The sequence below is a fragment of the Cyrtonyx montezumae genome, unplaced genomic scaffold, assembly GCF_038088225.1.
Source record: "Cyrtonyx montezumae isolate F1298 unplaced genomic scaffold, pur_monq_1.0 scaffold_31, whole genome shotgun sequence".
Lineage (NCBI taxonomy): Eukaryota > Metazoa > Chordata > Aves > Galliformes > Odontophoridae > Cyrtonyx > Cyrtonyx montezumae.
Genome location: NW_027072036.1, coordinates 3996452 through 4009623, shown reverse-complemented (window position 1 = coordinate 4009623; position 13172 = coordinate 3996452). Strand labels below are relative to the sequence as shown.

The 13172-nt window shown below is 49.9% G+C and overlaps 1 protein-coding gene across 1 annotated transcript; it reads right to left on the bottom strand.

Moving 5' to 3' along the window:
* Positions 1–3310: 3310 nt before the first annotated feature.
* On the bottom strand, positions 3311–10368 carry RSPO1 (R-spondin 1). The gene is made up of 5 exons (XM_065744612.1): positions 10002–10368; positions 8198–8389; positions 7173–7322; positions 6605–6793; positions 3311–6022 (listed from the first exon to the last, which is right to left on the bottom strand). Exons 1-5 carry the CDS (start codon positions 10093–10095, stop codon positions 5865–5867), a joined length of 783 nt encoding a protein of 260 aa, XP_065600684.1. The 5' UTR covers positions 10096–10368; the 3' UTR covers positions 3311–5864.
* Positions 10369–13172: the final 2804 nt, after the last annotated feature.

Below are 13172 nucleotides of genomic sequence, written 5' to 3'. Positions count from 1 at the left end.
CGAAGGCTACGCCTACGTGCAGCCAGGCTTCACTAGGAATTGGAAAGATCCTCACCTAGGAGGAATTACCAAAACCTCTCCTAAGCAGCGTTAATTCAGAGCAGAGCAGGCAGCTCGGCACGCTGGGGAGTCCTTTGCCAAAGTGAAGGTCTGGCACAGCGTCCCTAAATACTTATTAGTGGCAGAGGATTCACGGCTAGTTCAATTTCCTCGCAGTTCTGCTAATGCTCTGCTAAATCCAGAACAATAACACAGCTTCTGAGATTGTGTTCTTTTAATGATTTTCAGCATTTTGCTTTTAGGTACTGCACGGTCCCCGCTGTACGAAGTAGTCCTAATTAGTCAGACTTGTGAGCTGTTTTGTAAGATGGCAGTCTTGAATTTTCAGTCTGTTTTGTTTAAGCCTCTTTTTTTTTCTCTCTTAATGGAATTATCTGTGCCTTCGGGCCTGTAAAAAATACACTGATGTGGGCACAAAAAAAAATTAATTCCAAATTGTAGATAATTGTTTAAACTATCAGACTTGAGGCTTATGCAGAAGAGTTTTCTCGGGACAAGTGTGTTTTCTATTAGAGCTGATATTAATCTGTCAGAAAATCCTTTTGATTTTCAAATTTTTAGACTAAATAGTTGAGTAATACTTGCCCTGTTCTTCCCCACTCTTTCTTCCTCCTCCTTAAGAAAACACTCCTTTTATTGTTTGCAAAACGTCTTGGAATGCATCCAGAAAATCGCTGTCTCTTTCTTTGAAAGAATAGAAATAGCGTTAGACATTAGGTTATGTCATGGAGGACTTTTATTGGTAATGCATCTGAGTTAATCAGAAAATTTCCACTTTGAAAGCCTTGGCACGAGCTGCTTTTTCCCCAGCCTCGCTTACGGTGAGCTCTGTCATCCAAGTCAGAGTGGGCCCTGTGTTTTCTGTCATAAAGAAACATGATACTGATAACATATGGGAATTGTATTCAAATTGGAAGAAATTCATTTATTCAGCTGCGCCCACCTCTCCCTCAAGTTTTTCCAGACTAAACTTACATTACTGAGGCTAACTGCTAGCGTTTAACTCACAGCATCTCTGGAGCTGTGGTTGCTGGACTTACTTATCAGCTAACATATGGGGCAGATTAGTTTATTTTACAACTAATTCTACGTTGCTGCGTGATTCACCAGCTTTTCATTTGCCATTGATGCATACTCTCATTTCAATTTCTTAACTTTTTCTTTTTTCTTTTCCTTTTTCAATTATATTGACAGTGAGATGTTGTCCGTGCTGTGCACCGGGTGGATGGGGGGCTCAGCAATGTGCACCAGGCCCAGCGGGTCTGCCAAAACACCCTCATTTCCATTGACAAGACCAACCCGACCGTGTCTGAATTGAAATCATTTGGAATTTTCTGTGGCCTCTTCCTCGTCAAAATCCCAGTGAATGTGGTTATGGGATGCCATCAGAATGACTCACTGCCATAATTGCATATGTTCTAAGGGGTTATTCCCATTGTATTATTAAAAAATAGTGATGTTTGATTTTTGGCAGGGATCGTCTTCCTTGTATGATCTACAGATTTTGTCAATTAAATGAAGGAAAAATAGATTTCCAAGACTTCAGGACAAGACTGGACTTGTACTCAGAGCACTTTTTCAGTGTGGTATCGAGCTACTTCTCTTTACTGAATCAGTTAAAAGCAACATCAGCCGTCTTACTCTCCCTGTTGCAGTGATTCCCAGCAGAGTGCGAGGACAGAAGTGAGCTTCACAGCTAGCTTTCAAATCATCCAGAGCACTGCCAGAAGGTACCTTTGGTTATTTATCACCTCAGTCATTTTCTCAACTCAGCTTCTCAGGAGCCTGTTTTCAAGGATATAACTGACAGGAGTGGGAGGCAGTGCTCCTTGGCAAAGGGTTCCAGGTTTGATAGCTCCGTAACTGAAAACAAAGCAAAACAACAACAAAAAAAAAGAGGTATCGTTGCCTTGGGTTTCGAGTTCCTAAAATGGCAACCACAAGCAATGGGGGAAAGCTAGGAGATGGGAGAAAAGTGAAGTCAAGGAAAAAAAAGGCAAAAAGGTGGAAAGGAACTTTGAGAAGCCAGGCTGCCCCCAGGACCCAGACCTCAGAGAGAAAGTTGTGCTCGATCCCATGCAGTTCTCAGACTCACACAGCTTTCTGCACTGCTCTCTGAAGTTAGGCCGGTGCTGCAGATCTCCCCCATAGGAGTTGTTTACAAACAATCAGAAATGTGAAGCTTTTGCACATAAAGATTTTATTTTTGTGGTTTGATTTTGGTAGTGAGGAAAAAATGACTTTCTTTCTGGAAAGCTGCACACGCTGTATCATGCAGTTTAGGCCTGTGTGTTGGGTATGATATGTTATTATCTTTGTAAAAGCCATTGGAGTGATTTATGCGTGGTGACTGATTACACAGAGCTGGTTTTTCTGTAATTCTAATAGAGTCTATGTTTTTTTAATGTTATACCTAACATCTCATCCCACGAAAACTATTGATATAATAAAACCTGTGAGTAAACGTGCACAAAACATTTCTTCTCATGTGTTCAGACAACATCCTGCTGTATTTCCTTTTGTCAAAGCTGAGATTTCTCCTGAGTGAGAAATGGGTTTAACGTAAACATGAACTAAGATGTGTATACATTGCCTCCACCTCCACGGGGGTAGAAAGCTGGTAGATTGCTGTTTGAGGAGTAGGTGTGCACGCATGTAACTTGAGTGTAGCTGATGAAAAATACTGCTTTATGCAGAGAGGATAAGACCGTAACACAGCCAACCTGTGTTGGGTGAAATCTATCTGCCACAGCTCCTGGCACAGGAGATGGAGATGAAGTGCTTCCAAAACTGACTGCAAGCTGTTAATGCACTGCCCCTGCCCTTCGTTCCCTGTGGTTTAGGAAGAATTACCCCAAAGCTCATTGAACTGCCTGGCAACCGACCTGCAATTTTTGAGTAGATCTGTCCAGTGAATAAACGTTGGTTGGTTTGAGGGTGTGAATTAAGGCCTTTCCTATGCAAAGGCCTTTCTGAAAGAGGATCACTCTGTCTGCCCATATGTCCAGCAACTGTTTCTCCAGTTCTGCAAGTAAATGGCCGAAGTGTGGAACACAGATACGTACAGAATCCAGAGCAGCAGCATTTCCGTGCTGTGATCCATGCAGATACATTTGGCTTCTGGATGGAGACGGATGGGCGGATTATTTGAGGAGAGACCTCCTCATTCCCTCTTCCTAACTGTTCTCATTAGGGATGTGACCCCAGTTGGGGTGAATAAAGCAAACAGAGCTCATTCAGCAAACCCATTTATTTATTTATTCGTTTAAAGAAGCATATTTTACAGTGATGCCACGGAGAGAACACCACAACAGGTATTTATTATTTGGTGGGCTGAAAGAGAGCAGTCGTGCGCGTGTGAGTTGAGATGACATCAACCTAAGGAAATCTCCAGTTTGGACTGTCGAGCTCAGCGTGCAAACCACATTGGTCAGAGGCAAAATGTGTCTAAGTCCTTCCATGAACCAGCTCTCTGAGAGTGGGAAGAAGCACTATTTCTTTTTTGAGCTGATTTAAAAATAAAAATAAAAAATAATTAAAAAAAAGGAGAAGAAATTGGATTTTTCTTTTTTTGTATATATATTTTCCTTCTAAGTTTTCTAAATTTCATTTTCAACCATCCATACTGAAACATCCTGATTTTCTTATACACGTTTTAAGCTTTCCTTTGCCTTTCTCCCTCTTTCTTCCCATTTTGCTATGAAAAAAAAAAGGGGGGGGAGGGGGGGAAGAAAAAAGAGAAAAGGGCACAGCAGAACAGTCTTCAGTTTTCCTACAAACTCTAGAAATTTCTACAAGATATGTTGTGTTGATTTATTATATGAAGTTCGGTTTTGAAACATCTGTGCTAATGTTGCCACAAGTTACTGTAGGGAGTCTGGTCAGTGAATGGAGCCGTGGTGTCTAAAACCTTACGAATGCACTCTCTCTTCTCTCGAATCCTTGTTGAGAACTGGGTTGGGATACTGAAGCAGGAGGGAAGGAAGAGGAGCTGCCGAATGAGCAAGCTGAGGTTTGTGAAAGGGGTACTGCCTATTGCTGCAGCAAAGCGGAAGGGAAAAATGATTCTGCTTCCACGCAGTGCCAGGTCACAAACAAAATAGTTATTTCCCAGGCTAGCTGAGGCTAGAGAGTAAAGCGAGACCTGATCTTTCAGCTGGGAGGCCTTCAGGAATCGCCTGAACGCAATCCATAAACAACCCAAAGGATGACTTTAAGAACCTCTCTCTCTCTGCTTGGTATGCTGGTCGTTCATCATTGTGCTGAAATGGAATCCCCTTTAAAAGATATAACGGCTCCTTGTTTACTTAAACACAAAGTGGATGATGGGCTGAAAGGTTTTGCTGCCAGCGGAGCAGTCACGGAGCGCTTGGTACAGCCCTGGAGCTGGAACAACTATGCAGCTCCCACGTTCTGAGCTAAGCCAAAGCACCGGGACCCAGTGGGGAGGCACTCACATCCATGTGAGGCAGAGGTGGTGCAAAACAAGGGCAGCAGGGCTTGGGTCTGTCAGGTTTAGCTCTTGGCTGAGCTTTTCCCTGCCCTTTCCTTCCTGGGGAGCCAGGAGCTCTGGCACATCGCTGGGGACCATGGCACCTCCCTGGCTCCATCCCTCAGAACCAAGTGGGTTTTGCTGAGCTCTGGAGGAAATAAGTGTCAATATTTATGCTGAGGAAGCAAGCTTTAAAATACAGGGGAAATGGAGCAGCGTGCCTCGTTGTGACACGGTCAAGGGCAAGGCTCCTCACACAGGGAAGGGCAGTGAGAAGCGTGTGCCCATTGCAGCCTCGCCAGGTTCCCACCAAGCACCATCCTCCTGGTTCCTCTTCCCGGGGCCAGTTCTTGCTGTGCTGAGTCCAGGATCTTCCATCAGTGACACAGAGACCGGTGGTGCCTACCAAACTTAAACATTTGCTTTTCAGAAGCCTGAGCTGTGCCTTCCCCCTCCCAACTTCATTCCCTCCTGCCACGTGTTTGGGTGGTGGTGGGACAAACAGACAAGCCTGTCCCAGGCCAGGAGCAGTGCCTGGCAGCTGTGACAATGAGCAAGGCAGCCTGCAGCTTGCTATAAGCTCTCGTTGTCTCAAGCTGGGTCCTTGAATGGGGACTTCCTCGGGGAGCAGGCTGAGCTCTGGTTGCAGCAGGCAGCGTTTGCTGGGGTTTTCTGAAAGCTTTGGTCAGTTTCCCTTCCACAAGTGAGTCTCTGTCCTGTGGGACACCAGCCTCCATAGGGGCCAAGGCATGAACCACACACTCAGGAAGCTGGTTGTCGTCTTGGATTTGTTTGCTTTTTTTGTTTTGTTTCGTTTTGCTTTGCTTTTAATTTGAAATAGCTCTTTGAAGCAGATTCAGGGCAGATACTGCTGACCTCTTACCACAAACGTTTAACATGTATTATTCTCAATGATAAAGTCATACAGCTTAAAACACAAAATAAAGGGTGGGGAGAAGAGAAAGAGGACACTGCCTTCGCATGAGTCCAGTTTCCTGGCCTGGAAGAGCAGAAATCTGGCCCCTGTGGCTGGCTGAGCATGGGGCAAGTGTCCCGAGGCCCCATGCCCCTGTCCTTGGTTCATCCTCACCTCTGGTCCCACAGTGTCCCACCGCCCCAAGCGATGCCATCCATGGTGCCAGGGGTACTGCCTCCTTAAGTACTGTGGATGTGGCTTCTGTCGGGTCTAGTTTAGGAGTATAGGTCTGTCTTTCTGACACGTGTAATGTTGAGTAGCAGTGCTCTGGTTCAATAAAGCTTTCATATACATAGCAGCAATGAAGTCTTGCCATCAGGTGACGTAAAGGGGCAGCTATTGGGCAGGGCTGGCAGATGTGGTGGGGGCCACAGCCCCTCTCTGTTTGCTCTTCCTCTTCTTGGTGCCAGACTTTGCATCTTTGGTGTCTTTCCGATTCCTGTTCCCATTTGTGTTATCTTGCTTTCCTTGCTCGTCCTTTTTCTTCCTTTTCCCTGCAGCAAAGCAAAGGGCAGCAAAGGAGGATCAGGCCTGGACCTGTCTTCAGTTTCCAGCAGGATTCCCGATGCATGCATTTCCCTGCTGCTGCCGAAGCCCCGTTGCTGTCACACTGCTGCCCACATCGCTCACAGCCAGGTGGGGCTCAACCCTCCCTGCTCTTACTCACCGCTCAGAACCGGTTCCCCTCCAAGCAGCCAACCCACCCTCAATCCTGTGCATCTCATAAGAGGATGACCAAGCCTCCATTCATCCTATTGACACTGCATTTCCCGGGGAAAGCACAGACCTCAGCACTCCCGTGAGGGAGAAGACAACTCCCATTGCTGCAGCACACAGAGGTGGCTCAGCTGCACTGTTTGCTAAAATACCCACATCTTGCAGGGCAGGCAGCAAGCCACGAGGCCAAGGGGCTGCCCAGATGCTCCATCCCACTGGGATCCCTCGGGGAGCTCTGTGCCCTAACACCCATGCCATAGAGAGGTGAAGGAGTGTACATTTACAGTGCTGGACTGCTAGGCTGAACACTGCCACATAAAGGGAAGCTGGGGAGAAGAAAGGCAATGCTCCACGCTCACCTTCGGGGCACTGGCTCTTCTGCACAGTGCATCTGCGCACCTCCGTGGTGGCGGGGCACAGGGACACGTCCCCAGAGGGAGCCTGCAGGATCCGCCGCGTTCGGTCCTCGTTTCCCTTCTTGAAGCCACACAGCTTTCTCTTCTTGGAGCAGGGCCCCCAGGGCCCCCACTCACTCATTTCACATTGTGCTGCCAGATAATAAGAGAGGCCAGAGGTATCTCTCATTTCTCTGCTGTACCTCTGGGAGCCCTCCCACCCCCTCTCCCACCAGAACCAGAGCAGTGTGTGCGGTACCCCAGCAGATCCCAGGTTTTCATGGCATCCCCTTTCCTACCACACCACGAGCTCTGAGCCCTCCAGAAGCAATCTGTATGAATGCTGCAGTGCTCCTCCCCATCCATGCTGTGCCCAGCAGGCTTTGCCCTGCCAAGGGCTGGGTACAAGTCTACCTGAACCATCTCCCATTAGACAGCAACGAAACAACATCCCTCAGGGGTTGGTTTGATCAACCTAAACCAATGTGTGGCAATAGATGCATCAAAAGCTCAGTGCCTGAGCATTGCTTACCAGGACTGCTGCACTCCATGGTGCCATTGGCAGCAGAGTAGCCTTCAGGGCATGTGACGTAACATCTCCCTTTGTGCAAATACAAACCTTCCTTACATTTTGTGCAAAAGTTTCGGCTGAAACAGGACTCACAGTTCTCGATTTTGCATTCTGGAGGAAACAAAAACACAAAGCTGTCGTGAAGCCTGGTTTGGACACAACCACTGGCAGCCTGGTGAGCAGAGCAGCAACACAGGATTCACACGTGTGTGTGTGTGTGTGTGTGTGTGTGTGTGTGTGTGTGTGCCAGGGCTGAGGTCTGGATGAGCAGGGAGCAGGTGTGGGCAGAGGCATCACTGAGCACTAAAGGCACAGGGAGCTCCATAGTGCTCCCCACAATTTGCTCCTGGCTCCAAGGAGAATCGCTGCTTGCCCTGCCAGCCCTGGTCATGCAACTTGCATGAATGCTTGTATCCCTGGAGCTGCTTTCTGCTACAGGACAGAGCCACTGTGCTGCAGCAGATTCTGGGTGGAAGTCAGGCAGGGTGGAAAAGGTTTGGGCTCATATTCAGCTCAACCATCAGTATGCCAAAGTGGGAAAGTGCAAAGAATAAAGCCCCGTGTCAGCTGCTCTAGCTGCAGCTCCAGCATGTGCAGCAAAGAAAGCAGGCTGGATGGAAACCTGGCTGTGAGGTGGTTTGCATGGAACTGCCAGGGAAGTGATTGCATTTTTCCACACCCAGATTCTTTCTGGTGCTCTGTCTGAATGAGGCAGAGCTGGGCAGAACGAGGATCCCGTTCAGAGAGATGCTCCATTATTCGAATGGACAGAGAGAAGAGCAGATACTTGTGCAAAACATTGCTTCCCCTGCTCCCTCCCAAAGACAAGGGGTGTCAGCATCTCTCTCCTGCAGGATGCCACATTGCAGCACAGCCTGGCACACTCTGCTGGTGACACACTTTGCTGTCATGGACTATCCGTTCACTGCTACCCCCACCCATGGCATGGGCAGGAACCCATGGAGGGTCTCAGAGCTGATACTCACTGATGCACTTGTTCATGTCTGTATTGCGAAGGCCGAAGTATCCCAGTGGACAGGATGGGAGGCAGATCCCAATTTGACGGATATCGTTCCTCTCCAGAAGGATAAAGAGCTTGGGGGAACATCTCAGGCACCCGTTGAACTCAGAGCACAGGTCGCAGCCCCTGGCACAGCCCTGGCTCAGCTCAGTGCTAACTGCAAGAGCAGGAGAGAGGCAGTGGTGAGATGGGCATCGCTGCTGAGCAAGAGCCTCTTTGGAGGGCAGCCAGCAGCTTCCTGGAGACAAATCCCCCTCTGAGAAAAGCTGCCATAAATATTTGATTCAAAGTATGAGTTCATGTCCTGACACAATTGCTGCCCAGAGAGAACAAATCAAACCCAGCTCAATAATTCATCAGCCCTGTCCCCACGCACGGCTTTGCCTGGGGGATGCCGTGGTCACCCTGCTCTCCCTGCAGCTCCGCCAGGACCAGGGTCCAAAGTTGCAAGCAGCATTCAAACAGGACATCACCTGACCTGAGGTCAGACATCACTGCCACCCCAGGCACCTCTGGGACAAGCAGGGGCCAGAGCCATGCAGAGCCAGAGGGGAACGGTCTGCATAGGACCTCGTACTTTGAGCTGGGCTGAGTCCAGCTCTGTCTCACCATCACCCCTCTGACACTCACCCTATCTGGCAGTGCAGGAGATTTCTCTGCCCCCAGAATAGAGATGTGTTCTCAGCTCCTACGTTTAGTCCAAGAAAAATTCTCAATCCCCTGTCTTGAGAGTTTTCTGCTTTTAATTATCATATAAAATGCTGCTTGTTTTGAAACCAATGGCATTCTTTGCAGGCTAGAGTGCAGGTTCTTTTTATTAGTTTATTATGCAAGCACTGTCCTTGTTTATAGAAAGACTGTGTATGTTAAAATGTATTCTTTTAAATGCCGTGTTTACTACACTTCAAAAACTGGAGTGAAGCACCAGGGCATTCCCATGATGGACTGAGCAGTACGAGAGCTTTCCTCTCCCTCCTGCAGACCGGGGGTCCTGCACGTTCCCTGCTCCTGTCCTCACCCTATAACGGGTCCCAGCTCACCTGCAGTGTGCAGAAGCAGCTGCAGCCTCAGAAGTGGAAACAGAACATAGGGGGACCCCTTGCCCAGGGTTCTTGTGGTGCCCTGAAGCCAGGAGGCTGCTTCGTGTCTGTCTGTGACCTCTGTGCTGTGTTTGGGGCTGCAGCCCCATGGGGATCTGACCCCATATCTCACCATGGGGATGAGTTCTGCCTCTGTGGCAAATGTATGAGCTGAGACTCGCTGGGAGCCGTGCTTAATAGCATTAGCCACGACATCCAGCTTTCCCTGTTCTCACGGAGCTCCAGCAGTCAGTTTTAACATAAAATCATTTTTATATAATTTAATTTAAATCAGTTTTAATGTAAACCAGTTCTAAAACGAGCTTGCATAAATGAGGGGAAACCCATGGGGCCGCTCTTGTGCCTTTGGAGCCGGTCGAGTCCCTGGGTGGGGCTGCCCAAAGCCCGTCCTGGTAATTAAAACCCGCACTTCCCATGCACCTCGGGTTGCAGCTGAATGGGGACAACCACGAGAAGAGGGACCGCATAGGGCAGGAGCCAGGGACAAAGGGAGGACCCAGACCTCTACAGGCTCCATGAGTCTGTGCCCAACACCACACACGGACACATATTCCTGGCCTTATCGGGCAAACGTTCCCATTCTGCAAAGGCAAACGTTCACCACTTGCATAGGCAAGCATTCCCAGTCGGCCCAGCATCAGCGGAAGGAGAGAAATGTTTCATACATACTTCGTCTTTGCCTCTTGCCCTTCGCCGCTTTGCTGCTGCCTGTTAGATCCATCGAGCTTAGAAAAACCACCACCACAAACAGTCCAAGCTGCATAGTAACTCTCCAGCACCGCAGCCCTGTAGCGCAGGGTGATCAGAGTCCGTCCCACAGCCAGGTGTCTCTGCGGCCGCTAAAACCTCCTGGGCTGGCTCAGAGCTGAGAGTCTGTGTGTGAAGCCTGGTGCAGGACCATATCCACCAGTTACCACAGCAGCAGCAGAGACCTTAGGTAGCAGGTAACATGGTTCTACCTTCATCCCCATATGGAGTGCAGGAGCTCGGGTCCAGTCCCATCGGGGGGTTGGGCAGTCAGCGTTAGCTGCTCGGAGTTTCCAAGTGCACGCACAGGACCTGGAAAGGAGGAGGAGAAGGGGGGGGTTAACTCCACTGGATAACAAACACTGGTCTCCATTGCACCCATACGGAGCAGATCGAGTCGGCGCTGCAGGGAGCCGTGGGGCAGAACTGGGGGAGCAGTGCATGGGGGGAATCCTTCTCCAACCCCACCTGCAAACCATTGCTCGGCTGAAGAACAGCACATGGCTTTCTCAGGGAAACGCCTGATGCAGTCGTGCCATCTGCTGATGCTGCACATGATTGTTGCTGTAACGTGTTTATTGTAGTGCCAGTGCTCCTCAGCAGATGATCACTGCGGGCTGCCAGGAACGCAGGATGTTTCCCATCAGGTGGGCACCTCTGGGGGCTGGGAGTAGAGTTGAGAGCAAGGAGAGACCCTGCAGAGCTTGGGGAGTTGTTCCTGAGCTTGGGGACAGGCTGGGATTGTCCTGGACCTGTTGCAACGGTGCAGTTATGCTCGGAGAGCAATTGCAAACACCTGAGCTCCTCTCAGTAGCACTGCCATGGCTGCATGCCCTGGATCAGCCAGCAAATGTACTCAGAGCAATGAGATGTGCAATTCCAGCAAGACTGGTGACATGTTACTCTGCTTAAAATCTGGGAGAAGAAAGAAAAAAGCCCAATGCTGAGGGCTGTGGGATGCTGAGCTGTTGAAGTGATGCCAGACCCAACACAAGGTGTGCAGGGATGTTTGCAGGACTGCTGGGGGAGCAGCACTGTGCTCTGCTCTGGGGAAAGGCCACGAGAGTGGCTTTGGGTGCATCAGGAGTGGAGGAAGCGTGACTTCCAGGCTGAACAGAAAGCTCTGACCCAGCACAATGGGGCTGTGCTCCCCTGTACTCAGCTGGCAAACCACAGCCCCACCAACTGCTGCCATTGTGTGGGAATAAAGGTGACAACACTCACTCTGCGAGGTCACTGGAAATAGAAAAACGGTTTTAATCCCCTTATAATAACTGTGCAGTCACCAGTGCCCCGAATGGACTGTGGCAATGGGGCTGGAACAGTGCCTGACTGCAACGTTTGGCACTGGGAAGGAGTGCAGCACCCCACTACTCAGCCTTGCTGAGGATTCACCTTCCATCCCACAGCACACACGGACCCCACGGCTGGAGAAACCATGTGAGCCCTCCAGCTGAGAGCAAGCCCTGTGCCCAGGAAGCTGCTTCCTGCACCCTGGGAGCACACGAGGGACCATGCATATGGCAGAAAAGCTCTTCAGTGCCTCTCACAGCAGCAGTGGCAGGAAAGCTGCTGGAGGAAGGTGCGAGCCGTGTGCTGGCAGCCCTTGCAGCAGTGCAGCTAGATGCCGGGACAGCACTGCTGGGAGGGCACACTGACACTGCTGGGAGGGCGTACAGCACCACAGGGCACTGCTGGCATCCGCCTGCCCCAATTGCTTTGAACTTTTCACTGTATTCATCCTGCAGATCCCCCGAGAACTGCTGGGGCAAGAGCACAGCACTGCCCATGTGCTTGTCGTTACAGCCCACGGCATCATCCAGGGGATTTTCAAATAAATAATTAGGAGCTTGTGTAAACACCAACTTGTTCTGCACTTCCCAGCCTGTTTGCTGCAAGCTCCTTTATAAACACTGTCAAGTGCTTAAGCTGAGCTGTTTGGGAGTGTTTACTGGAGAGGAGATCTGTGCAGAGATCACACCACTGGGCCGCTGCAGCCTCTCTGCATGGGCACGTGTGTGGGGCAGCCTGCACGGAGAGGTGAGGCTGTGTGGATCCTCTGGGGAGCACAGCATGGCATGGCATGGCACGGCATAACTCAGCACAGCATGGAGTGGGGTGGTGTAACACAGCATGGCACAGAACAGGCCAGAATGGCACAGCATGGCATGGCACGGTATGACACAGCATGGCATGGCGTGGTGTGGCACAGCACAGCACACCAGGAGGAGCCCGGGGATGCTCAGCAAGAGCTGTGCCAGTGCAGCAGCACAGAATGAACTCTCCCCAGATTGGCACTGAAAGCTGGACCAGCAGAGCACTGCCACCACCACTCCAGCTGCCGTGCTGCTAATCCCTGCAGCGTGCTGGTGATGCGTGTCCCAGGAAGTACACGCTGAACCAGCTCTGCGTCCTTTGCTGTTTACACAACACTCACAGTACAGACAATCCTCTCCCGGCGAGGGGACAGCAGCAGGGATGCTCTCACGGAGCAAACACTGCCCTGCGTGCCAAGAGGCAGCGTGAGGCTGTGCCTCAGCCACACGAGCGCAGGGGTAGGGAGTGCCATGGGGAACCCGGAGCTCTGAACACGTTTTCTCCTCCTCATCTTCTTGCAGTTTTGCATTTTCCATCCTCATGTGCCTCAGCAAACTCCCTGTGCCCATGGCATGCCCACCAGGAGAGGAGCTGCGATCACTTCCCACCCTCAGGACACAAATTATGATTCTTTACACTATTGCAGCCATCAGTCAAGCTCAGGTTGCTGCAAACAATTCCCAGTCTAAACATTAGCAGGATTTATGCCATTATCCCATCGACAGGAAGAATTTAGGGTAACCTGAATTGCTCTGAATTCATTTATGGAGAGACCTGGCCCCTGCATCTGAGATGACAGTAAGCCTTGTTTGCAATTCAATCAGGATAAATTGGTCCTTGGGAGCTCCAATACAAGCCAGAAAATGTAAACCATCCAGATAATTTACCATTAGTCCTCCTACACACAAGGTGAGAAAGACCAACATTATATCCCTGGGATATTCGAGACCTAATCCTCAATAACTAAATTGCTGATATATTGCCTCTCACTGGACG

Excerpts from the sequence above, each read along its gene's own strand:
- RSPO1 (XM_065744612.1), bottom strand. The coding sequence starts at position 10,095 with ATGCAGCTTGGACTGTTTGTGGTGGTGGTTTTTCTAAGCTCGATGGAT. Across the intron at positions 8,390-10,001 it reads GGGCAAGAGGCAAAGACGAA|TTAGCACTGAGCTGAGCCAG; the intron begins GTATGTATGAAA and ends CTGCTCTTGCAG. Across the intron at positions 7,323-8,197 it reads AGACATGAACAAGTGCATCA|AATGCAAAATCGAGAACTGT; the intron begins GTGAGTATCAGC and ends TGTTTCCTCCAG.